This window comes from Chinchilla lanigera, unplaced genomic scaffold (genome assembly GCF_000276665.1).
Source record: "Chinchilla lanigera isolate Chin_1 unplaced genomic scaffold, ChiLan1.0 scaffold00018, whole genome shotgun sequence".
Lineage (NCBI taxonomy): Eukaryota > Metazoa > Chordata > Mammalia > Rodentia > Chinchillidae > Chinchilla > Chinchilla lanigera.
This window is the reverse complement of record NW_004955419.1, coordinates 2,850,410-2,877,614: the sequence shown is the minus strand read 5'-3', so window position 1 is coordinate 2,877,614 and position 27,205 is coordinate 2,850,410. Positions and strand designations below refer to the sequence as shown.

The window sequence follows — 27,205 nt, the reverse complement described above, 5'->3', positions numbered from 1 at the left end:
CATAATTAAGTCTGTCTAATTATAAAATCTCCCATGGCAATGTGATTTCCCTTCTTCCTCTAATTTACTGAAAACACTCCTGCTAAGGTCCCCATGCCCTCAATGTTGAGAGCTCTAGCAGAGGCTTCTCAGCCGCTTCTGATTCTCCTTCAAGTTGCTGCTGTCCTGAGTTTCCATGGAGCCACAGTCACACGGTTAAGTCCACTTCTCCAGTCAATCTGTTTCCTGTGACTTTCTTCACGCTGGGACTCTCCAGCGAGCTGCCAGGGCTTTCGACTTGGACTTGGTCCTTGCTCTGCAGCTTCCACTTTCTTGGTTGAGCAGCTACTGCATCCTCTGGCTCTGCAATGCACGTAGCCAGGGGGGTACTCTGGCCCCTGATCCTGTGAGCCTGGCTCAGAAACCCCTGTGTAAATACGTATACAGTGGTACCTCAGTTCACGAACTTAATTCTCTCCACGGTCTGGTTGCAAACTAAACTGGACGAGAACCAAATCAAATGTCTTCACAAGGTCAGCACTGAACCCAGCCTTTGAATTTGATTCGCTTCTTGTCCAATGGAGTTTGTGACCAGAGTCGTGGAAAGAATTAAGTTTGTGAACCGAGGTACCACTGTATTTTCTTTCTTTTTTTTTTTTTGTCTTTTTTTGAGACAGGGTCTCGCTACGCAGTTCAGGCTGACCTTGAGCTCACTTTGTAGCCCAGGCTGGCCTCGAACTCGCAACGATCCTCCTGCCTCAGCCTCCCGAGTACTGGGATTACAGGCGTGCACCACCACGCCCGGCTCACCACTGTATTTTCTATTGATTCTATTCCTCTGAGAACCCTAATACATAAATTAACATAAACAACATTCTAAAATGGAAAAACTCTTTTATTTTCCCACACAAAACTTTAGAAGGAGTGACATTATTTCTATATTTTTGAAATCTCTGATACTTGGCTTAAAAGAACACAGTTGGACGATCTACCTGCCTTTACATCTGACCTGTTGTGATACACTGTTAACTGAACTATGTGAAGAAAAGCCGACCTCACAGAGACATACTTTTGTCCCTATTTCTATCTGCAGTGCTGGGGATCAAGCTCAGGGCCTCACACAGCCTAGGCAAGCACTGAGTCACATCCCTAGCCCAGGAGGCGTATTTTAATATTCTTCTTTGACACAACACCAAACTCCATGAATGGCGGTTTTCTTAAAGAGCAGTTGCATTATGAAGTCTAAAACCTCATTACTAAGTCTCTTATACTGTTATATCCAAATCTATTGGTTGGTCTCACTCGTTGAATAGGTCTTCCCCCTTGCTTGATTTGTAACATTGTCTGGAAAATACTGGTTCACTGAATTATGGAGATCTTTCAAATGTTGAAACATCTGATTACACAATATAAAAAAGTCACATTCATTCATAGCACCATTGGTCTCATTACTCAATTATAAAAGAGTTTAAGCAATCAGAAGCCAAGCTTACAGTGATGGATACAAGTTTTCCAAAATTCTAATTTCACCTGAAAACTTCAATTTCATCACTGATGTCAACACCATCTCTTGTTTTCTCTGGAGTGGCAGGTATACCTCCTTCCTATTTAAGAAAATGTCTGCCAGAGACTCGTTTGGATAACCATAGTTTGTCAGTTATTCTCTCTTTTTTTTTTTTTTTTAGTACTGGGAATCGAACTCAGGACCTTGTGCTTGCCAGGCAGGCGCTTGTGCCACTGGCTAAATCCCCAGCCCTGTCAGTTATTCTTTCAAGTAAAATGTTGTCTCATGAAATAAATGGCTAGTTCAGCTTGCAACTCAATATGTTGTTCCTTGAGATGAGTATTCTATATTCTTCAGTGGACGGAGGAAATGAATTAAGAACAATGGCTTATTGACTCTCTTGATGAGTCAATTCATGTCTAAGTTAGTTCGGTAAATATTACCTGTTATTTCAATAACCAAGTATTGGTTCAGTTATCTTCTTTAACTTTTAGAAAGGTAGATAAACCAGCAATAAGTTCTATATTTGAAAATTTTCTCCTTGGAGGGGCCTCAGTTTCTGACAAGCTTGAGTTTACAAGTTTTCTATGGGAGGCCACACGACCACGAATGAAATTCTAGCTATCAAGAATTAATGGCACAGAAAGTTTTTGGGTAACCCTTGCACAAACAAACCAAACCAAGCCAACCAAAAATGGCCCTCTTTAATTTTAAGCATTAGAATTCCACATTACAGCCAGGCGTGGTGGCACATGCCTGTAATCCCAGCACGAGGGAGGCTGAGGCAGGAGGATTGCTGCAAGTGCAAGACCAGCCTGGGCTACAAAATGAGCTCGAGGCTAGCCTGAATTGCACAGTGAGACTCTTTCTCAAAAAGACCAAAAAAAAAAAAAAAAACCCAAACCCCACAATACATACTTCCTCACCTGTATTAATCGTACTAGGAAAACAAGTTACTATTTTACCATGTTGCACTGTAGGACTACTGAATACCATATTTTCTCTTGGCTGCAAAAGGCTGTTGTTCTAGCGTTCCACACTGCTGTGCTTCCTGCATCCTTGGAGTGCTTTTTAATAGCTTGTTTCATTTTTGGTCAACTCTTGTCAACTTTCACTTCACTTTATTATGTAAGTCCTGTTATTCTCTTTCTCATCTTCTAATTTTCTGCATTTAACAAACTTTAGGAAGAGAAGCCCGATGACAAGCATGGGGCTGAACTGTGGAAAGTAAGACTGCACCCCGAGCTGAGGGCAGGGACGGTCTTCCTGAGGGAGCACTCTCATTAAGAGCCTTTGTGTCAGTGGCAGAGTGAATACATTTGTGTGTCGCTCTGGACAAGCTGTGTAACTTTTTGAGTATCAGTTTACTTGGTCACAAAATGGGAAAAATACCTGCTTCCTGGTGTTATTAACAGAGTTATATAGTGCATGCAGTGAGATGCCAAAGAGGTAAGTGACACAAAGCCCTTGGAACACCGCCCAATAGGGGAGGTTCCTTTTTTTTTTTTTTTTAAGCTCCACCCAACCTTTTCCTATAAAAGGCCAGAAGGTAAATATTTTAGATGCTATGGGCCAACTGACAAAATTAAGGATATTTTATAGATGTTCATATGAGACAAAAAAACAGCTTTTTCCTCTTTTTTTGGGGCTGACATTAGGGACTGAAACCAGGGCCTTGCACGTGGTAGGTAAGTGCTCCATTGCTGGGTTATAGTCCGGGCCCAACACCTCCCTTTTAAAAATTTACTTCTATACCAGGTCTTGCTGAGTTGTCCAGGCTAGCCTCACACTTCTAATTCTCCTGCCTTAGCGGCTGGAATTACAGCTGTGCACACTCCTATCCCACAGGCCACGTGCACGCAGAGGGCGCAGCTGGTCTGTGGGTCACAGTTTGCCCATCCCCAGTCACGGAAGTCTCTCATTTCTCTCTCCTCTCTTGGTTCACGCCTTACCACCCAGGTGCTCACAGCAACGCTTCAAGCGGCCTTAACTTCTTTGTGTAGACTGGGGTTTCCTTCGGGTATTTTCTCGCCCAGTCTGTAACAGTTCTTGTAGTGAAGGTGAAGTGGTGACAAATTCTTTGATATTCTGATTGTCTGCAATGGTTGTATGTCACCTTCAGGGTTGAAGGGCTTTCACTGAACAGACCTCACGCTGCTAAGTTTTCTCTCAGTGCAATGAGAGAGGCCATACCACTGCCTTCCGAGCTGTACTGTTTCTGATGGAAGGTCTGCAGTCGTTCCTATCTTGGCTCCTCTATGCAGCACGTCTTTTTTCTTCGGCAGCTTTTAAGATTTTTCTCTTTATCACTGGTTCTTAGCAATTTAATTATGCTGAGCCTCAATGTAGTTTTCTTTATATTTAGCCAGCTTAGCCTTCACTGGGCTTCTAAGATTGGAGGTGGTTTCATATTTTAAATCAAATCTTGAGACTACAACCACATGTATGTTGGAATAGCTGATATTATTCTACAGCTCTATTGGCCTCATCCATTTTTTTGTTTTTCTCTTTGGGCTTCAGTCTGGACAGTTTGGATTTTTCTTTTTTATAGTTCACTGAGTGTGGAACAGATTCTGAAATGGCTCCTGATGAACCCACCTCCTGGTTTTCATGTCCTCGTGTAATCTCTCCTTGTCTTGTTCATGAGCTGGACCTTGTGGCTTGCTTCTATTGAGTATGTCATACAGAAGTACTGGGATGTCACTTCTGAGATCAGGGCTTAGGAGGCTAGGATTCCTTCCACTCTTACTGTGATAAAGCCAGCTGTCATCTCAGGTGCTCCCCGATGGAGAGGCCTGTGTGACAAGGAACTGAGCTCTGCCAGGAAGCAGATCCTATCTCAAGTGCACCTTGAAATGTCCACGACCCTGGCTGACATGTAGATTGCAGCTTTATTTATTTATTTACTTATTTGCAGTACTGGGGATTGAACTCATGACCTTGCACTTGCCAGGCAGGCGCTTATGCCACTGAGCTTTATCTCCAGCCCCTAGATTGCAGCTTTATGAGTCCAGAGCCACAGGACCAACCTAAGCTGTGCAGGATCCCTGACCATCAACTGTAAGGTGACAAATGCTACTGTTGCTTTAACTCACTAAATTCTGGGAAAAAAAGTTTAATGCAGCAATAGATAATTCACATGCTAGTCTTTTTTCCCGGTCTTCTTCATTTGTTCCTATTAGTGAATTTTATTTTATTTTATTTTATTTTTTGGCTCTATAATTTTCATTTGGTTCTTTTTAATAGTTTCCATTTCTTTTTCTTTCGAGTTGTTTTCTTTCAAGTCTTTCAGCATATCTGTAGTATCTATTTTAAAGCATACCTGGCCACAAATACTCTCATCCCTGTCACTTCTGGCTTTATTTTTACTGATCAATTTTTCCTTTCTAGTTATGGGTCACACTTTTCCTGCTTCTCTGCATTTTTTCTTTGTTGCTGTTGTTGTTTTGGGTGCTAGTTGGGATTGAATCCAGGACAGCCTTTGTACTGAGCTACAACCCCAGCCCTTTTAAAATTTAAAAAAAAAATTATTATTATTTTGAGACAGAGTTTTGCTAAATGCCCCAGGCTGGGTTTGAACATGCACCCTCCATGCCCGGCCCCTTCCGGCTCTTCCCCAGAGTGGTTCCCATGCCACCCACCCCCTTTGCCTCTCATTTCTTTGCCAGTTCCCTGTGAGACTGTGACACTCACCTTGCGTTCTCCCGCCCTGGGGAGCCCTGGCAGACAGCCAAGTTGTGGTCTCAGGACATTCAGTTTCCTTCTTTAAGGGATCACAGCCCTGTGTTGTTTTCCAATGTTTGAAACAGGTTTTAAAAAACATTTTGTCCAGTGTTCTAGTCATTTGTGATAGAAAAGCTAATCCGGAAGTTGCATATGGAAGTCTCAGAAGCAATACACATTTTGATTTTAATGAAAGTATGGCTTACTTTTTCCGTGTCTATGATATTAACTTAAAATCTAAGCACCCCATTTATTTATTATGAAAATACAATTTTGCGCTTGGCAGGAGGCAAGGGAGAACAGACTTTCTCCATCATTTATCCAGCTGAGAAATCTTTCACACAGAGATTTTCAGTAGGGAACAGCCCCTGCTTCTACCCTCCTCTCAATTAGGGTTTCCTCTGATGTTAAATATCAAGAAAGAATAAATTCAAGGAAATGGTAATCAAAATCTAGGAAAATGCAAATGTGTGCATATTTTTCATTATGCCTAGATAATTGTTTTGTTATTATGGGTCCATAAAGCCCAAGTCAACAATTAAGTGGAAACTTAATAGCGAGAAGGTAGTTTCTCCCAGGAGGAGAAAAGTTGATATCCTCAAGATGTTTTCTACTCTAACAAATATCAATATTCCAATCAACACAAAGAAATTCTTTCTTATTAATAAATCCTAGGAAAAAGATGAAGAAAGTTTACAAAGAATGTAAGAAAATTCCCCGAGAATGTCTCAATGCCAGTTAATTCCCCCCCCCCCCAAGCATGGACATCACGTATAGTATGTAAACAAGCCCCAGTGCGCGGAACCTGATAGTGAGGCAGGGAGGTGCACGCTTATCAATGGCCTAGGGCTTGGAGGAGGGGCTCCCATCCCTTCTACTCCGCGGGCTGCCGCTTCCAGAGACCACTGCACCGAAACACGTCTTCTCCAGGCCCCACAGAGACAAGCATTCTTTTCCAGCCCCGTCTATCACAGGCTGAAGATAAACAGCAACAGTGGTTTAGGAGCAAGACGTATGATAGGTCTGCCTCGTCACTACAACACTGGGAAGTTCTCCATGGTGCCTCCATGTTTCTGTGCTGAGCAGCCATTCGTGCTCTTGGCTGATTCCAAATTCCAGAAGCACTTTTAAACAGCCAGAGTTAGAGCCATGAGCACTGAAGGCAGCCCTTGGACAGATGCAGTGGGGTTTCTAGAGGGTGCAGCTGGGAGCACGAGCAGGAGCCAGGTGTCAGGTAGAGCTCCCAGGTCAGCCCATGGACACATGCTAGGTTGGCGGAGTTCTCAGGGGCCTGGCCAGTGCTATCCAGCCCCAGAAAACTGTTCTGGAAACACAGTGATGACCTATTTAACAGCAGATCACAGCTTGAGGTTACTGGAAACCAAACTGGGTCAGAGAACCTAAGAATGGAGCTGGTACTTGACGATGCAAGCTGGCACTGGGCTTGTATTTTTTCTTCACCTTTATCCTGTGGCAAGGTCCAGTCTCCCTCCTTCACTCCAGGAAAGATTGAGGTGGTCCCCTGCTTGCCTAAACCCATCTCCCCGGCAGCTCCCTTGTTTTGGAAGAGGATGATAAATAAATCAAAACGCACTAAGCAGCACTTCCACAGGCACTCGCCTCCTTCACTGAATGTGCACCTCATCAATCACACTATTGTCTGCTTGAAAGGCGAGCCTTGTAAATGTCATATCCACTCAGGCCCAAGGAGAGGCGCATCCAAATGCAGCAAGGAGTTTTAATTGGATAGTGTAATTAAACTAAAAAACCCCAGCAGACTCCCTTTGACAGGATAGATGAAGACCCCTTTTAATAGGGCTAGGAAACATATCTGTTAAAAGGATGAGGCACTGCCTGCTCCTGATTGTGCTCCAGAGTACTCTTATGAAAAGGCAATTCAATAACTGGGGCATTTAATATGGTAGAGTCCGTTGTGTTCTGTAATCAGGCGGTACTTACTGTATTTGATCTGGAACTTATGAAATAAGTCTTTGTCAGAAAATAAAAACCCAGCACAGCTCTCCTACCTAATGTTTGCCATGTCTAGACCTCCTGGGAGCCAACAGAGCCCGAGGGTGGGCTCCACCCATCCTGGGCCACAGGGCCACAGGTGTAGAAAGGAGCGGCTTCATCTCCGGGGTCCAAAGTATGTCAAGGGGGCGTGCACACCCACCCAGCTCATCCTCACTCCTCCTGCACACTTTCTTGAGTGTCTCAAGAATATGACAAAACTCCTGAGTATCTCCTCTTTCAGAAACTAGAGTGCCTGTCAGAGAGAGAGAGAGAGAGAGAGAGAGAGAGAGAGAGAGAGAGAGAGAGAGAGAGAGAGAAGGAGAGAGAGAGAACATGAATGAATCTGTGTGTTCTCTGCTGGAACTGCCCCTGTCAAAGAGGGAGAAAAGAAATGGGGTGGTCTGAGGATTCAACATACCCAGTTGATTTTAGGAATAAACCTGAGCCCTTCTGCCTTTGTCCTTTGTTAGAAGAGGTAGTTGGGGGGATGTATATACCACACACACACACACACACACACACACACACACAGCATGCAAGATAACAGAATTAGGGAGGACCGGTGAAGAGGTTTGTATTTACATAGGGCTGTCTTTCAGGTAGCTTGTGACAAGCTCTTTCAGAATGGGATGCTAATGTTCCCAGGACAAGGTCAGAGAGCCCAGCCAGGTGGACCAAGATAGCCTCTGAGCTGGGGCTCAAGTGGGTGCAGAGGTAAGATTTCGGATCTCCCCAGCTACAGCTTTCTACAAACAGTGAGATGCTTTGCTTTATTTATATAAACCTCAAAGTCAGTTTCCTCGGGCCCTCAGACTGATTTTTCTTTTTTAATGGTGGTGAAGGGTTGGCCTGATGACTACTTTTCCTCCCCGATAAAGCCTGCTTGGATCTGTTTGCAAACCTCTGAACATTCTTAGCATTTGTTTTGCACTATGAGTTGATGAAGCCATTAAGAACATACAAGTGAATACATATAATCTATGAAAACTGGATACTGAATTAAACCATCAAATACCTTTAGGCTTAAATGAAAACTACATAAAAGCATTTCAGCCATCAATTTGGCTATCACTTCTAGCCAGTATGAATTCTGCTGGAAAAGCTATTTTCGTGCAGATGTGGAATTCAATGGGAAAGACTGACTCGTGTACCAACATCAATCAAAATGTCGACTTCCCTGGCAGCTCTCAACAGTAAGGCAGGTTCAAAGGTCACAGGATAAAGAAAAAGCCAAGCTCTGGTTCAGCTCTAATATCTCCTCGGTAGAAGTCTTGCAAAAGTACCCCCTTCCGTATTAGCCTGGCTTTCATTAATCTTCTTGCCATCTTCTTTAACTAGTCATGCAGAACCGCTCGATAGCAAGACGTATAATGGGGAAGGCCCTGTGCCTATTACCACGTTAACATTCTCTTAAGCCCCAGTGCAACAATGGAACAGGAAAGCAAAGGAAATCTGCGACTGCAGGGTGCGGTGCGGGCAATTCAATTACAGCCTGGGCTTACCTATGTACTTCTGACCCGCAAAACACAAGAGGCCTTTGTGTCTAACTGGCTTGGCCATTAAGGTGGCTGAAGATCACAACAATGCTGATCTTTTCTATTTAAGCTAAATCAATGTGGACAAATCATTATTCAGCAGCTTTAATTTAATTAGTAAATTAAATACACTACTTTACAGATCTTGTCAAGTACTTATGAAAAGAAAGATTCATTTAAGCAGGAGGTCACCAATGAGCCCACCTAATTTAACTCACAGTCTTAACTGAATCTCATCTCAAATATCCAGTAGGTTCTATTCACTAGGGCTTAGCAGTCTCCATGCTGTAGTGGTTAACTTATAACCCCAAAGAGTTCCTATCTTGTGTCCAAAGTGTTTTGGACAAAAACAAAACAAAACAAATCCCCTAACATAACCAGCATCAACAGAATCAGATTTCCTTTAAATTATACTATTGCAAGAGAATGTAATCAGGTTACCTCTATTACGTTGCTTCCTTAAGATTTTATATCATCTGTACTTAATTGAGATACAGAGCTCTTTTCAGCTATAAAGACGACAGCTACTTTATTAAAGTTTAAATCTGATTTCTTAATGATAGGCTGCTTCCTTTAAAGACTCTGAACCTGCACAACCTTCTCCTGATGAGACTGGACTTGGCTCTGGTGAGTCTGGTACTTACACAGCCCAAGTCCCTGAGGGGTGCAAGTTTCACAGAAAGGTCCCTGGCTTTTGTTTCTGCCCTAGAATTTGAGGCTGGACTTACAAAGACAGTCTACGGTATCCAGAGCCTGGGTCTGTATCTGCGTAAGAACAAAAACTGATTTCTCTAGCACGATGTAACCATGGCATACACATTCTTAGATCAGTTAAAAGGAATTAAAATTAATTCATCTTTTAAGAGGGTTATGACATTCTCCAAAATAGCAAAAGATATCCTGAGGAGTGGCAAACAGACTGAGAAATCATTGATTTGAACAAAATTGACAATATACTTTTTTCTTTAAAGAAAGGCAGAAATTATTCTTAATTTCTCAGGTATTACAATACACAGATTTTCTGAGCCCTTTTAAAAGTTTACATTCACATATACAACTTTGTTTTTATTTTTTTTATTTTTATTTATTTATTTATTTTTTGTTTTTTTTCTCCCGTACCAGGAACCGAACTCACGACCTTGCGCTTGCCAGGCAGGTGCTTTTGCCGCTGAGCTAAATCCTCAGCCCCACAACTTTGTTTTTAAAAGGCATGTGTCTACTTAGTCATTAAGTTCCAGGTCCTTAACCACTCGCAAGGACAACGGAACACATTTTTCCTCTGAGAACCCGGCCTAAGAGGGAGGAGCCGGAGGGAAAGGGACAGGAGCCGCACAGCCGGTACTCATGAAGTCTGGGCCTCTCCGACTCCACAGTCTACGCAATTACGTGTTTCACTGCGGCTGCTGCAACGCTCAGCCCCTCTGCCAAGTCAGCTACTCACGTACTTTTGGGATACAGCACCAATTAAACCTGAGCTGTGTTCCTTATGATGACCAAATTAATGGTTTGACAGCGGCTTTCTCAATAAACACTGCAAACTGGCCATATTCAAAGGGTTTAAAAACCATTTCTTTTCTGTTCAAAATTCTGACAAACATGTCTCAAGTATGACTGGGGACAACTTCATTATCCTCCCAACACTTAATGCCTTTTTGTAAAGGAGGCTGTTTAATAACACGTCTGCTCTGTTTTCACAACTAAATTATTCCAGTTGGTCACACGTTCCAGTCTTCAGCAAGACACTTGTGTTATGAGAGATAAAAACACGAAAAAGGAAATATATTGCAGAAATCAAAAACCTTATCTACTTCTAGACTCTCTCTTTGCCATAATTCATTCAAGAAGGCCCCAAGAATAATTTTTGATGTAAACTCAGCTACAAACATACATCACTACGCTGATAAAAATCACAGGCTAAACTTATGAAATATAGTGACTTTCATTTCTTTAGTGCTGTTAAAATAACTTTTTTCTAAGGTCCAACAGACACAAAAGATAAAAAGGGTTACCATTAATCCTTTAAAAAAAAGCAAGAAAGAAAAAGAGGCAGCCCCATAGATTAATTCTGTGGTCTGATGATGGTCTGAGGATGAACTTTTTAGATTAAGTCACTGAATTAATTTGGTGAAGATACTGGAAATCATAAAAACACACAGCATCAATCTGATTCATTTCATACATCTTTGTCTGGGCACTTAACAACATAAATTATGTTGAATAACTTGTGGTTTCTAAATTCTGGGCTCATTAAGTTCAGTTTCAAGGGAACAAGCATTCACTGAGCCCACCTCCAGAGGTACAGTCTAGGGACTGAGGGTCAGGGCGGGCAGGGCGCTGGGTCGGTGAGTTCAGTCGGGAAATGGGGCAGGGGAGAGGGCAGAGCACGAGCCGGTGACGCAGCGTGTGTACAGACTGTGGAAACTCCCAGGCGAAGTGAACAGAGAGGGCCTGGTCCTGGAGCTGGCTCCTGAGAAGTGGGTGGGCTGAGTGTAGCACTGTCCGGGAGTAAGAGAGAAGGTTGGGTTTGAGGTGTGTTTCAGGCAGCAGAACAGCAGAAGCACGGAGTGCAGTGTATGCACGCGGTTCATAGCGACTGGCCCAAACGAGCCTGACTTTTACTCTATAACCCTGCAAATCTTAAAAGTCTTTTTTTTTTTTTAAATCAGCAGCAAAATCCATTTGTGATCTTAAATACAGAATCCCAAAATAAGAAAGAGTTCCTTTGGTTGAAGAGGAGCCTTATGTGCATGCATATGCGTACACACACACACACACACACACACACACACACACACACTCGGACAGTCCCTCAAGTCCCTCCAACCCTTAGGCTCTGAGCGTGTGGCTTGAAAAGCTCGGCTAGAAGAGACAGGGACTGGGGCTTGGGAAGTGTTTATGGGATGGTGAGCCTCTTTGTTTAGACAAGTGTCACAGTTTCTACTCATGTGGGGCCAGAGGGAGAGAGAAGAAAAGCTCTGTAAGACCCATGTGCACAGTTTTATACCGAACCATCCAGCACATCTGAAAGTAAGACAAAAGGCTCTTAAGAGTTGTCAGTGCTGACATGGCAGGGTCCGCACACTGCAAACGTGGCCTCCCGCACACAGATGTGTAATAATGACTTCTCGATCCCACAAGGTGGCCGGCGGTGGATGGCTGGGTGTGTTACACCCCCCCCACCCCGTGCCCGCCTTGCAGCCTTCTACAGCACAGCGGGCACCTGGCGCGGATGCGAGGGAAACCCGAAACCCGCCTCTCCTTCCCCTGGCCCTTCCACCCAGCTACTCCCTCTGCGCCACATGCACAGCGTCACCTTTCACTCTTCAGAGACAGGGACGTTATGAAATGCTGTTTTCCAAAGCATCCTCAATTCTTGGGAAGAAAGACATGAAAGCAAAGCCATCCTGAATGGCTGATGGGCTGGGCTGAGTGGGACTGGGAAGGCGACTCCAAAAGCAGAGGCAGTCCAGCAGCCTGTGGCCCAGAGCAGCGACAGTTTTCTCTCAGCCTCTTCGGAGCCATCTGCAGAGCTGGAGCAGTACTGGGACCATGGGATGGTGGGAAGGGCTGGGATGGCCTTACTGCTTCCCCGTGGCCCCTATGCTCCCCCTTCTTGTCGAGCAGGAGGCTGAGTTGAAAGGAGATTATGTAGCCCAGAATATGTTGACAAAGAAATTGAACACCCACCCACAAATGAGTCGTGTGGCCTGTGCTCAGCTTGTGAGCCCCCAGCTCCTCAGGGCCCCCTCAGTCAGTGTTACCTCAAAAACCTGAGCCACATTATAAACACCTCCTGGCCCTTATGCTTCTGACCGCTCCTTTTGAGTATGTGATTGCTTCTAACACTTGCTCTCAAATTTTGTGGACACTGGAACATACCGGATTAACAGAAATTAGATGTTCAGTTTATACCTTAAGTTACCGAATCAGCATCTACTGTGGTGGGCTCTGGGTAACTGAATTTTGAACAGATTCCACAGGCAACACTGATAGGTATCAGAGTTTCAGAACTGGTGCTTATGTTCTTCTCTTCCCTAGGTAACTGATAAATCCTTATATAGTTTTAAAATTTCCCTTCCATGGACGGATTTCAGTGTGATCTATTTGTCCTTGTCCCTTAATAGGAGCGTGTCCTAAAAGTAATTAACTGATTAATCTAGATACTATATTCAATTACTTAACTGTAAAAATATAATATGCCAAAATATACAACCAAACTGTATCTACTTTGGTAATTTAAGTGGAGGAATGCCAACCCAGCAATGATCTCTTCTGTAGGACCTGGCAGGAGTTTAATTATGAGCTGGTAGGTCACACAGCTGCCAATAATCTGGGGGATGTTGACACTTCTGGCGTGACGGATGCCCCAAATCCAGTCCTCAGCTGCCACGAGAAACCCCCCAGCTCCCTTGATCTGATGGAGAAGGAAAGTAGACCCAGCTCTGATGGGTTAGGTCCCCGAAATAGGAAAGAGACGGCAGCACGAAGTGAAAGGAAGGCTATTTGGAGAGCAGACTCCCAGCAGGAATCTGCCCCGGGCCCCAGCCCCCAGGGCAGGGCAGCGAGGCTCTGTGCTGCCATCAAGACGGGGCAGGATGGGGGCGCACGTCAGGCTCTGGGCACCGTAACACACTCCCGTTTGATTAAAAGAAATTTCTGGTAATGAATTAAACAGACCCAAGGAAAAAAGGACACGATGGTAATATATTCTCCTGGCACCCCGCACGCAGAGGGGAAGAGCGGGGAAAGAGAGAAAGGAGACATAAATAAAAGGGACTACTCACTGGGGCTTTTTTCTTCAGCAAGGTCACAGGCACAGAGCAGGTCAGAATCGATTGAGATGGGTTTCTGCTTAATCCAAAACTTAGTACTGGCTTTCTGATTCGTAACGGGGTCTATCTCGACTTTGTCTCCAGAGATACCTGTAAGGCCAAGGAGAGGACAAAAAAGAAGCCACAAGTGAAAGCTGTAGGTGATTTCTATGTGCTCACTTGGCCTGCTTTATATACACTAAATCATATGAACACGGCTCACTCTTAGGGCTGAGGAATGTTGGGGACTTTTTTGTTTTTTTTTTTTTTTTTTTTTTTTTTTTCTGGTACCGGGAATCGAACTCACGACCTTGCGCTTGCCAGGCAGGTGCTGTGTCGCTGAGCTAAATCCCCGGCCCGCTGGGGACTTTTAAAACAGACAGAATCCAAGTGACTGATGAAAGTTGCCAGGTTGGTTCCCTGAGTGGTTGGGCTGTGGGGGAATGATAACTCAAAACCGTATGAAAGGATACTGAGAAACGCGCTTTCTTAGACATAACATAGATGCAACGGAGAATTTACATATGTGTTGGTAACTACATGACTGTACACTGTAATGAAATAAACTATAATATAGTCATTTATAAATGGTTTTGATCAATGTTCTTTTTTTTTCTTCCTTAAGAAGTTCTGAGATGGAAGACTAGCATTACTTATGCCTAAAGAGCAAAGCTACCAGTGAAGAGTTTCTGATCTGAATTGTATATACTAAAAGTAGGGAAAAAAGCTATCTTTTCCCTTCCATGACACTAAATAATTATTCAGCTATATTTAAGGAAAGTCACAGGAAGACCAAAGGGTCTGTTACACAAAACCTTTCAAGTTCAAATCTTGGAGGCCAGCTTTGGGCTGTGGAAGTTACTGCTTTTCTGCTAACGGAGACCCAGGCCTGGCTGTGAGCTTTATACAACAAAGGCCTCAGTGCAGGAAGCCAGAATGTTAAATACTGGACTTCGGGTTTTACTTTCAGGGCTGCGAAAGACATGGCATGCTGCAGGGTGCCCAGGGGTGAGGGTGTTCCGAGAGTGGAGGCAGTGACCAGCATGGAGGGACGTGGGCGTGGACACGCAGAGCAACTGCTCTCTGGGAATTTCAGAGAAGCACTTGCTCGGCCTGGCACACTGTCTAGTCCAGATGTGCTGTTTTCCCTCTTTTGCTGAAAACTCAGGAATCTGTCCATGAAGTGATACAAAAACCTTTAATATGCCTTCTGGGGTGAGCTCCATATGGAACCTTAAAAGTAATTAATTTTTAGGCCATAGTTTAAAGGTTAGGGTCAAGGTAAAAAGAAAAAAAGAAAAGAAAAGAAAAGAAAAAGGCAAAGTGCAGTTAAGATATAAGAAATGATTAAAATAATAAAATATACATTCTGTAATAGAAGAGCTAATCAGGGTTAACATATTTCATCCTGCAGATCACACTTAGAAATTTCTGAACAAATGTGAAAAAAACTTAGTGAGTCAAAAGGAGCAGATAAAAGAAACAGTTCAATGAATGCCCCCCCACTCACAGCAGCCATGGTCTGACAGTAAATTTAAATTAAAAAATACAAACTCAGGTCTAGCGGTTCAGTCTGCCACACGTTCCACTCATTTCTGTTTTATTTTATGGGTGGATTAACTGCAAGCGGTAGACAAAGGCAGGAAGAAGCCTGTGTGCGGACGGCGCGAGCAGAGACTGTCTTCAGGGCAGACCACGCCGTGAGGGCTGCTAAGCCCCGGTCATCACATGTGGTTTTTGGGAAAGACAAACAATTGTGGTTTTCAATTTAAAAAACAAATTTTTTTTTTGCCTTTTTTAGTCATATGTTTTTAAATTGAACACTGAGATTTGTTATCAGACATATTTCAGGAACATATTTCAATTAGGCATAGTGTCGTAAGTCCCATGGACTTTGGACTCTCAGGTCTACATGATTTCAGGAGGGTAAGAATGTATTAGGAGATCAATTTTATTATATTTCACTTCAAGTAGATTACAACTACCCAGGTGCACTTATGCCTCCAATCTGGTCATTAATTGTTACAGATCTGGACACTTCTATGTTCTCTGAAAGAAGAAAAGTACATAAGCTGTGCTTGTTGGTAATGTGTGTGAACGCACTTCCCCCTCCTTATTCTGCTTCTATTTGACATTTATAAAAGTCAAAACGAGCAGAACAAAATAAATGTGCATATCTCTTATGTGGAAATAAACCCTGCCCCACATTCCTTTCTCAGAAAGAGAGAAAAAATATCATCACCAGAGAGAGAGGGTTTAAAATTTTCTTCTATGGCCCTGCAACTCCTGAAGCCGTAGTCAGTCAATATTGTTAATGTACCTTGTTAATTTGATAGGATTTGTCAGGTAACTCCACTGGAAAATTATATAAAACTGTTCCAGATGAAAAGATGATAGTGACATGAATTAAAGTGATAGAACAATAGTGGAATATAAACCAGAAATGACACCCAAAGTGGCTGTTGATTTATTGCTGTACTGAGTTTGGTTCTGGGCTCCCATGTATATTAGTGCTACAAATCTGGGTCCATTTAGCAGAGGGTTGCTCATACATACATCACCAGCTCCTGCGCCAAGCCAAGGTCACTCCCCGTGGCATCAATCTTTTCAACAGAGCCCACTTCACAAAGCAGGACTTTTGTAACCATCTCAGATGTAACAGACTCTCGTCCTCTTTCATCTTTCTTTTATCATGTAAAGTACACTTTAACTTCTATTATTTTTATCTGCAAATTGTTACTGTATAGTTCATCCATTACGGGCTGTATCTTGGCATCAGCACGGCAGCAAGAACACTTTCCCAATGACGCCCTTTCCTGGGGTGACTGTGCAGCCACTGTTCACAGTAGGGAACCCCAAGACTGGGGCCTGGGGATGGCGAGGAGGGGGACTGATGCAGGAGGTTTAAGACGGGCAGGTAGGTGGAACACTGTCAAGCAATTGGTATGTTCCACAAAAGATGCATGTAAATCAGATTTTTTTTCCCCTGAATCAAATCACATTTTTCCACTGCCTTCTAGTTCCAATGACATTTTATCTTCATTTTGGATTGATCTGTAATTGGCAGGGGCTCCCAACACTTCAGTTTTTAGTTTCCCTGCCCTGTAGGCTTTCAGTCAAGTAGTTAATGATCTGTAAAACTCTCAACTGCCTCGAGGAGTCACTATTTAAAGGAACCTGTAGGGGAATCTTTCCTGATGGGAAGAATCCTTTGTACATTAAACAATCTCACTTTCCTCCAGACTGAGTCTCAGCTTCTCAGAGCTGAGCACTGGGCCCCACAGGCCCTATTTGCGCCTGCTGGACAAGCAGCACACACCTGGTTCCCACAAGCCCACCCTTCACCCTGAGCTGCATAGAAAGCAAGTACTAGAATCCAGCCTGGAGGTAAAAGGAAAACTTTCTCGTTCGGGCCTGAGAGCTCAGATTTTCTTCTGGTTGGAAGAAAGGTTAGGAGGCTGGACTGTCAGGTCAGACCCAGGACTCTGGGCGTGGGGGGAGGAGGCCATGGAAGCCAGGCTGCTGGGATTCTAAGCGGGGAGATCAAGCAGTGTGAGCAGGACCTACCTGCCACTGCCGCCTCTGCAGTGCTAAGAGTAGAAGGCGAGTTAAGGGGATGGGGGCAAGGTAGGGGCCAGAAGCAGCACTGCCTCCTGTGAGGGTGAGGCACTGAAGAGGACTGCTGAACGCATGGTCCTTGAGGCTCCTCTTCCTCAAGGCCAAGGCCCAGGCACAGAACAAAGCTGCAACCCTGGCAGGCTCCCTGCTGATCCTCCTTCAGCAAGCTCTGCACGCATGTGATCGGCAGGGCAGGTAGGACACTCGCCATAGACACCATGCATTAAGAGCCTGCAGCACGTTGACACAACCAACATTAACTGGTACCACCTATGTACCAGCATGGCTAGAAGGCCACTGTGAGCCCTGATTCACATTTCCTGTCAACCCTATGAAGTCGATCACTGTGTTCATCCCTCTTTCACACATGAGGAAACAGAAATACAAGGGGGGTTAAGTAACCCACCTAAGACCAGCTGGCTTCTAAGTGGCAAAGCTGGACTCTGAACCCAGGAAGTTTGGTTCCAGAACCTGTACTCTCAGTCCCCGTCCTGTTCTGGAAGAAGGGTGCCGGGGGTTGTGTGTAATGCACCCTACAGGAGGGGAGGGTGTTTATCTGACATCAGGAGCTGTGAAGGGGAAATAATTTTTCAGATCCAGGGCTGTCGGGTTCCCAGGTCCTGGTTCTTTCCCTGCCAACCACATGGCCTTATCTACTTGAGTGAGGAAGGCTGTACTGGTTAACTGATTATGTCAATTTGAGAAGTTTAGAAGCATAACTAAACTTGGTTCAGCAACTGGCCCAGCAATTCTACACCCTAGGGTGTAGAGGAGCCACCCTAGGGTGGATTATCACCTAGATAATATAAAAGGGAAATGAAGAAGGACAGAGGAACTTCCATTCCTTGTGGAGGAGCTCCAGTCTTCACCTTCAGCTTGGACTTCATCTCCTGGTTTCTAGTGCAGGCTCTTCGGCTTCCACCTTGGATCCTTCAGCCTTCCGTCGCAGACTCATCGGCCTCCTGGTATGGACTTGCATGGAACTCTGCAGTGAACTCCAGACCCTGGACTGATCCCTTCGGTCTTCAGTGTGCAGACACCCTCTGCACACTTCCCCATACAACCCTCTGGCTGTCTGTCGTAAGCCACTCTTGTAATTTCTTATAATTTGTATATCCTGTGTTATATCTGTTTCTCAGGTAAAACCCTGACAGATACAAAGGCCTAACAGGGGCCTCTGCCCAAGGGATCTGTAGACTCCTCTCTTAACTTCCACCAGGGGATGAGTCAGTGCTCACGTGTGCTAGCAAATGTGCACATCTATTTCTGTTTGTATGTCGGGGCAGTCGGTGCTCTTCCTTTTGGCCACTGTGCTAACATTTTCATGTAAAGTTCCTGAAGGGAAGACAGGGGCACTCCTGCAAGTGTCATTTATGCTCAATCATTGGAGTTATTTCAAGAAACTCAAATTATCAATGTATTTCTAAGGAAGTGAGGGAAGCTTTACATTTCTCCACATTAAACGGCCAACGAGAGAGGAATAGCTAATCCAGCCATCATGGCAAGCAACATAACCGGGAAAAGTACGCGTAAGACAAGTCTGGGCACGTGCCAAATCCTAGCACTTGGGAGACTGAGGCAGGATGACTGTGAGTTCAATGCCACCCTGGACTACATAGTGAGACTCTGTCTCAAAAAACCATAAAGTCTTACTTAGAAAAAAAATTAACAGGAAAGAGACCGAAAGGGTATGTTCCAAACTGTAATAGTGGGATTATGTTCTTTCTTTACTTTCCTGTATTTTTTCAAAATAAAAACCTCACCAAAAATAAAAACCTTTTGTTTTTTTTTTGCCCCCCAGGCTGGGGATCAAACCCAGGATCTTGTGCATGCCAGCCAAACACTGTACCACCGAGCCACATCCCCAGCCCAACAATCATCATTTAAAAAGTTGGCCTGTTCTAAGCTCCCCCTTCAGAATTCAGTTCCCTTTCCCTGTTTTTAAAACGTGCAGAGGATGAACATCTGAATTCTGTGACGGACGACCACGAGAAGGGACCCTGGACTGACCAACACTTCTGTCTAGCAGTCTTCAGCACCGAGAGGCTGGGCTGCTGGCAAGGGCTCCTGTGAGTTCCTTATACCCAGCCCGGTGCCACTGTTAGAAACGATGCCCAGCAGGCTTCCCTCTGTCAGCCCTGGCAGGTGAGGGAGAAGAGCATGGGACTGGCTGCGAGTGGCCAGGGTTGGTGCTTCCCTCGGAAACCCGGGAGGCCATTTGTCTTCTTTACCAGCTCTCCTCCCCTACCCACTTATCCATCGCCATCCGTCATGACCTTTTCATGCTCCCACTCCTGACAGCTTCCAGATACAGTGAGTCAAACTTCACTGGAAGCAAACTATCACACCAACTGTCAAAGCAGAAAACATTGCCTGATTGCTGTCCTACATCAATGCCAGCATATAAATCCTTCCTTAACAAGACAGCTCAAAATAAACAAAACACAACTCTAATGTATATACAACTCTCCAGGGAAACTATTTGTGTATGGCTTTTGAGTTATCACAAGGGGACCCTCCTCTGTTTTAACTAACCAAAAGATTTCCATAAAAGGAAATCAGCACCGTATATCACCTTTTGCTACCGCAGATGGAAGAACAGCCACTTTGAGTAGCCCCTGAGCTAGGTCCTTATTGAGTGCTTACAACAGCTCTACTGGGAAGGCAGCAAGCATTAGCCCCTTTGGTATTTAAAGGCAGCAGTGCAGAGAGGTCAGGGACAGGGACAGGGAGTGTGAGCCCGAAAGCCCCAAGTTCAAAGAGCAACGTTCCTACTTCCTCATGATGTGACTTTGAGCAAACTGTCATTAAATAGAGATTTTAAACACATAGCTCATGGGCTTGTGAAGATTAAGAAAACTAAGGAATGAAAAATGCTTGGAACACTGTCTGGTACACAGCTAGTGGGTCCTACTACTTCTAGTGACTTCTCTGGTACTATCCAGAGTCAGGCACTGGGCTGAGGGGTGTGGCACAGACTCAGTGACAAGGTCAGGATGCAGAGCTTGCGGGAGGTGTAAGGGTGTGGACGAGGTTTGGGCCCTGGCGACCTGCTCTACATCTGGGAGTCTGGGAAGCACCAGGACTCAGAACGACTGTCTAGCTGGGGAATCCAATGTCCCTGATCCCCAAGAGTCCTCCTAATACCCTCCCATCACCAAGCGCCACTGGGCGTGACTCTCCCTGTAGCCTCGAAGACTGCATCAGGAAGAATGTGCTGGGTGGAGTTGTGGAAACATTTGCAACCATCCCCTCAGTTCAGTAGGCCATTAATTTGGAGATGATTTTGTGGGCACATCCCCGCTTTTGTTATCCTGGGTCAAGAAACTTTTCCCTCAGTGAGCCTGAACTTCCTCCTCTGCAAAATGGTAACAACAGCACCAACTCCCTCCATGCCAGGAAGTTGGACTGGCACAGTGCATAAACCACTCAGCACACAGTGGGCCTAGAACGAATTCACTGCCGCTCAAGTCACAACTGAAGGAGAACCTGCTTGGGAAGGCAGAATGATAAACCCACCCGGGGGGAATCAGGCGAGCAAACTGCGAAGGGGCGGTTGAAGTCCAGCGCTAGCTCAGTCTACAATGTGTCACCATCTGCCAGCTTCCAATTGCCCCAGACAACGCTTGACTCTCGGGGAGGCACATTTGCCCTAAGGCACGCTTAAAAACTACCACTCTAGGAAACTAAAATAACATCTTGGCAATAATGAGGGCATTTAACACGCGCTCTTTCAGTGTATTGTTTATTTGCTTAGATATCATGAGCTATGGTTCATTCATCAATTTCCTACAACTTTGAATCTAAGACTACAAAAGCCCCACCGCTATTAAATCCTGGAGTAGCTTTTTACACATTCTACAATCCTCTCGTCTTCAGGTTACCAGAGCCTATGAAAGCCTGGAAAAGCCTCGGGGGAGTGCCACTGAACAACTCTTGGCCAGAGTGGATTTTGCTGAATATACACAGCCAATCGATAGCATCCACAGAGCAGTCAGGGAAGTCTTTGCAACTTGCCTGAATTTACACACAGGATCAGACACACAGGCTGTCTGGGCTTAATGAGACCTCAGAGACCACCTAGTCTGGGGCTTTCATTCTCTGTATGAAGAAATTGAGGCTCAGGGCTGGGACATGACTTTTGGCTGATGTCACCCATTAATGACAGAGCTATAACCATAACTCATACCTCCATACAACCAGGTCAGGGCTTAAACAGACCAGTGCTCCCGCTTTGCTATGCATTTATGTTTAGATAGTGGGTCTACGTACACACTGATCAAATGTATCGCAGTATGAAAAGCTCCCTCCAGCAATGTTAGGTACCCAAAATAGAGGACAAAATTCCATTTTGGGGTACAATTACAATGAAGCCCAGAAGAGCCTTACTATCTTGAGATCAGTAAGAGTGCTGGGCTGAAGGATCACTGGTTCCAATCAAGAGCCTAACAATCCCAAACTGTCTGGGAACCACAGCTAAAAGCTGCCAATGGTTAGTAAGTGACTCCGTGATAGGTGGGAGTGCACCTAGCCCGACCGTTATCCTTGGCACACAAATTAGGCATGGCGGCCATTACCAACCTGATTTATGAGAGAAAACCTTTTTACCTTCTCTAGGACATGTGGTATATAGTACTTGATACTTCTGATAAATAACTACTATAATCACAAACATTATGATTACACATATTGTTTTATGAAGAGATAATACAGCTAACCATGGAATCTCTCAGTAAAGATTATTTTATATTCTTTATCTGCAAGTTTATTTTTGGTATCAGGAATTGAACTCAGGACCTTGCACTTGCCAGGCAGGCCTGTGCTGCTGAGCTATATCCCCAGCCAGGTGCAAGTCCTCTACAGAACCAGTATATCCTATGCAGAATTATGTTAGGTTACGTACACAGTTATGGGACATAGAATTCAGGGGAAGGCATGTACTCAGTAACACCTTTTCCGTACCATGGGAATGACAAACGATAAAGCCAAAGAAGAGAGTACGAGCGACACGACCAAAAAATCCCTCTCAGCTGACTCTGTCCAGTCAGTAAGAACAAGCATGGGCAACAAGAGAAGGGGTGAGAAAGTCCTTTGAATACTGTGAATTGTGCTCCCCAAACACCACAGTTAAGAGGAGATTCTGAGCCAGCAGGTCTGGGAGAGGCCAGGAACTCTGACACAGGGTCAGGGGTGGAACGGCGGTTTGAAGGAGCTATGCAAATGAGAGGTATTATGCTGGTGATGTCTTGGCCTTCTCTAACTTATTTCTTTTTTTGTTTTTGTTTTTTTTTTTTTTTGGTTTTTCTCCAGTACCGGGAACTGAACTCACGACCTTGCACTTGCCAGGCAGGCGCTTTTGCCGCTGAGCTAAATCCCCAGCCCCTCTAACTTATTTCTTGAATTGGTTTCTTGCCTGGTGCATCAGAATTCAGCTTCTGCCAGCCAGCCAATAAATACTGACAGTATACTACGGGCTTCCTAGATCATGGCTAGCGTTCAACATCTGACCCTTAGTTTCTATTTTCTCTGAACTTACTTTCCCCTGCCAGCCGCGACACGTACGCTAACACCCCGTCTCAGTGCACAACCTCCCTCAGTCGGTGAGGCACATGTGAGGCCAAGTTAATGTAAATAACCTCAACCCGGTATAAGCTCAGGCAAGACCTACATTTAAAGGTCATCAGCATTTTTAGGTCTAAGCTGAGGGAAGCAGATAAGATGGAACATTCCAAGAATATTTCAGAGAACTACAAAAATGGGTAGGCACAACCGCGTTATCTGGTAAGCTTTCCAGGCTGGTAGAGCAGGATGGCAAATGAACTTCAGTTTAAAAACTGAACTGTATTCAAGTGATTGGTAGGGGTTGTTAGAGCACTATCTAGGAGAGGACTCTGAGCTTAGGTCTGTGCCTAGCAGGAAGAAGTGCACTAACAATGTCTAAAGGGCAGTGCAGAACGGTACTCCGCTCCGGAGCTGGGGAGGCTCGGAGGGAAGGATGTGCGCAAGTCTGGGCAGCAGCCAGACTGAAGTAATCCCTTCCTTTGTAAAGGTCAAGTTACGAGCGGCTGAGGCATTTCTGGTGTGACAGATTGGGTTTGGTGTATGGCACGGGGTTTCTGTTCCAGCTCTGCCACAGGGACTGGGTATCCCACTACAGACCCTGACGGCAGAAGAGGAGGAAAAGAGAATTAGCACCATTCGGCAATAGCCCTGCGCCAGGAAACACGAACTGCTTCACATGCACTGCATTATTTCATTAACTCCTTCAAGCCTCCGCTTTCTCAGTTGTGAAGTGGAACCACAACATCGATGTGCTATGTGGACTAAGTGAGGTAATCTGTGTACTGCAGACTGTCACGGAATTACAGAATATTAGCACAAATTTTTATCTAACGCACAGAGTTAGGCTCAGGACTCACTTTACTAGATCTTCCCCTACACTTAAGCTTCCTCAGGGAAAAAAAATGAATACATCAGTACTATCTAGTAACAGCGCTTGATTTCAGGTGTAAATGCATGTGAAGAGAGTGACCAGCAAAGCACCTGGTACACACTGAACTCTCGATAATGTTTTTTGTTCAATGTTAGTACCATTTCAAAAGATCAGATCTTTGCCACAGGTTTCATTAAGAGTACTGGAGTTTTTCAGTCACAGAGAGGTGGGAAATTACTTTAACTTTGAGGTCTTGCAGACTGAAGTTTTGAGTCTCACATCCCCTTTCTTAGGGACAAATGGAAGGTGGTAAAATTGGAGTCTTGACCCTCCTGCCCCACCACAGGATGAGGAGCCGAGCAGCAGGGGGGAGCCCACGTCTTCCCATCCTCCGCTGTGTGCTCGGACTGACCACGACTGAGCGTGGACAGCAGCTTTTGTGGCATCAGCAGGGAAGTGGGGAATGCTGCACACGGACGCTTACCCCTCGGAAGGACCTGCCACAAGGGCCTTGGGAAATCTCGCCTCTGACACAGGATGGACGGGCGGAGGAGGCCATCCGTCAGTGTCAGGGAGATCTGAAGCACCTGGCTAGTCAGGTGAAATGAAATAAATTATTTACTGGTCTCAGAATTCAGCTGCTCACTGGATGTTCATTAGGGATGCACCGTCGCTGCCCTGGACTCTTGCAGAACGGAAGGAAAGATATTCGGGATCGCTGTGTGCAGGCATTTGTCACTGTGGTGAGAATGAAGGGGGACTGTCATCTGCCTTGTAAGGAGGGAGAGACTCTGACATCGTGCGCCTGACTGAATCTACAGGGGAAACTAGCTTACTCACTTCATGACACAGTACTCACGGGCTGGTTTTTCTGGTGGTCACAAAATTCATTAGGTCTAACTAATGACGTTTTTGCTTTTAATGCTAAAAAATGAACTTAGACTCTTAACAGAAACAAACGTTATCACCAGCTGTTTACAAGCTCCCTAGAGCTGGACTCTCCACTAGAGGGCACCATTTCTGTCACTGGAAGTAAACAGAGGGGCCTGGGACTTGGATCAGCCTCCCTTAAAGAACTGGGGAGAGACTCCTCCATCACTGAAATCATGGCTTTGTACTGGACAGGTCTCCATCGTGGCCATACCTAATATGGGTCACTAGGTTCAATGCCTACAAAAGGGGGACTAGCTGGGAGGAGGTGGGAGGAGGACGGCCAAGTTTGAGTCTAGCCTGGGCAATTTAGTGAGACTTGTCTGAAAAAAAAGGGGTGGGGCTGGGCTATAGCTTAGTGGAAGGCCCTGGGCTCAGTCATCTGTAAAGAGGGGAAGCTGTGGGAGAGAGAGCCAGAGGCAAGATGAATGATAATGACAATGACAATACTACTAAGGTAAGCTGCCACTCAGAATCCACTTCTATGGCCAGACACTTTCCTAGGACAGTATTTTAAAAGGTAAACACTATGATCTCTATTCTGTAAATGGCAAAATACTGCAGGTAAGTGTAAAGCTGGGATGTAAACTCAGTGCTGAATGACTGCAGAGCCTGACTCCTCCCAGACTCTTGAGGACTTTTCCCTTAGAACACAATTAGAATCTGGTAAATTAGTTTGTGTTCTGCCTTCAAGAAAAAGTGGGGAGAGGCCCAGGGTCTTGGTTATCACTGCTAGGCAGGCACTGCTTTTCACACTGTGGATTGAGCAGAGGGGATTTGCGGATCATGCTCACTCAGCGATGTCCCCGCCTTGGACCTGTCCTGGCCACAGTCAGGCTTCGCACTGGACTCCTAATAACGGGGTCCACTCAGGAAAAATCAGGCCCCTTGCTTCTGGGCAAGTACTGCAGCCAAACACAAACTAGGTGTCTAAGCTCTGAGCAGCATTCTTATTTTAGTAAACTTTTAATTTGGAATGTACAAAAGTACGCAAATCAAGAAGAGTCTATACAGCATGACTTTCCCACAAGGTCTACAAGCCACATACATAGCGCCCATATCAAGAAACTGACCTTTAACAGCTCCCTCCAGCATGGGTGCCTCTCTCCTGCAAGGATGGCCACTATCATTACTTCTTACACATGGCTATGCTTATGCTTTTTTTTTTTTTTTCTGGAGACAGGGTCTTGCTACGGAGCCCAGGCTGGCCTCTGCCTCCCAAGGGCTGGAATTACATGTGTGCGCCACCATACCTGGCTTATTTTTGGACTGTTATAGAATTATATATATATATACACATATAATTTTTGTAGTTCTGGGGCCTAAACCCAGTGCCTGTGCATGCCATGCAAATGTTCTAGCACCTAGCTCACCTCTAATCCTAGGGATCTGGCTTCTTTTTAGACAGTCTTGTTATTATTTTTATTTCTATGGGACACATCAGGAAAAACATCCCAAGTGAAAGTACTGATGAACTTCATGTGTTAAGAATTAACATTAAACCAGCAGTCTTATCACTTTAAACATATAGGGATGTTTTTTGTGAAAAGAAACAAGTACAGAAGGAAGGGAAAAGGTAGGTTCTGTGTTTTGGTTACCGATTCATCTATTTAGCCTGTTGAAATCACCATTTCCCGGCAGCTGCTGTGCGGGCATATGTATGTGTCCATGTGCAGTGCTGGGCATGGAACCCAGGGCCTTGCACAGGCTAAGTACTGCACTGTCTGTGGTCTAGCTCTGAGCTACACCCCAGCCCCAGCAGCTGCAGTTTACCAGGCACTTGCTACATGCCAGGCACCTTTCTGAGTATTTCGTGTGCTGTGACATTTCCTCCTCATAATTACCCTATGAGATAGGCATTATTATTATCTCTATTTTACAGATGAGGAAATTGCGGCTCTGACTCATTTGCCATGGTGATCCAGCTGACAAATGAGCCAGGTTTGAACCCAGGCTCCTGCCTGCTGAGCCTGTCCTCTCAGTTAACAGCTCGTTTCTGCTACCAACTGCCAGGTCAGAGCCAAACACCTGACATGTAGTATCTTCCCTGTTTCTAACAGCAATCTTCAGAAGCTGGCATTACTGGTAGTCCCATCTAAACAGGACAGTATTAAGGCTCAGAAAGATGAAGACCCTTGCTTGAGGGTATGTGGCTAGTAATTGATAGGACACAGTTTATGCCAGTTGAGTTTCATTTGCCCATCTCTATATACTAAGCTAAATACTGCAAGCTCCTGTCAATCATGCCGGAAAGAGTTGAGGAACTTTCTGAGGCATTGTATGTGTTAGCCAGATTCAGACTAATGCCAATACCAGAGAAGGTTTACTACAGGACACAAAGCACTGGTGAAGTTAGTGAGCCCTAGAGTTATAATTCAATGATCCTCCTTTATGGCAGAGGCAAACAAGACCTAGTAAGGGTGGTGTGGCAGAACCAGGGTCCAAGACACTGCCACCAGCCCTCGGAGAGCTGGGCCCAGGACTGCCTCCTCACCTGCCATCTCGGTCAGGTGGAGACAGTAAAAAACACCCAGCTTTTAGGTAGTTAAGAAGAACGCATAAAGCACTTGACACAGAGACCAACGCATGGCGGTTGCCATGATGTCAATGACATGTTAACATTCTGCTGGCTACCATGGCACCTTTTCTTTGTTTGTTT

At 44.9% G+C, this 27,205-nt stretch overlaps 1 protein-coding gene across 5 annotated transcripts in view; it reads right to left on the bottom strand.

Annotated features, from left to right (window-relative positions):
- The window catches only part of Mapkap1 (mitogen-activated protein kinase associated protein 1), a 230,844-nt gene that overhangs the window by 9,891 nt on the left and 193,748 nt on the right, over positions 1-27,205 (bottom strand). For 4 of the 5 annotated variants that reach the window (XM_005382456.2, XM_005382455.2, XM_005382459.2 and 1 more), the window contains one exon: positions 13,539-13,676. The exons of the other annotated variant lie outside the window; for it this stretch is intronic. In XM_005382456.2, coding sequence (XP_005382513.1) covers positions 13,539-13,676 — 138 coding nt within the window. The remainder of the gene's footprint in view (positions 1-13,538; positions 13,677-27,205) is intronic. 5 annotated transcript variants of the gene reach the window in all.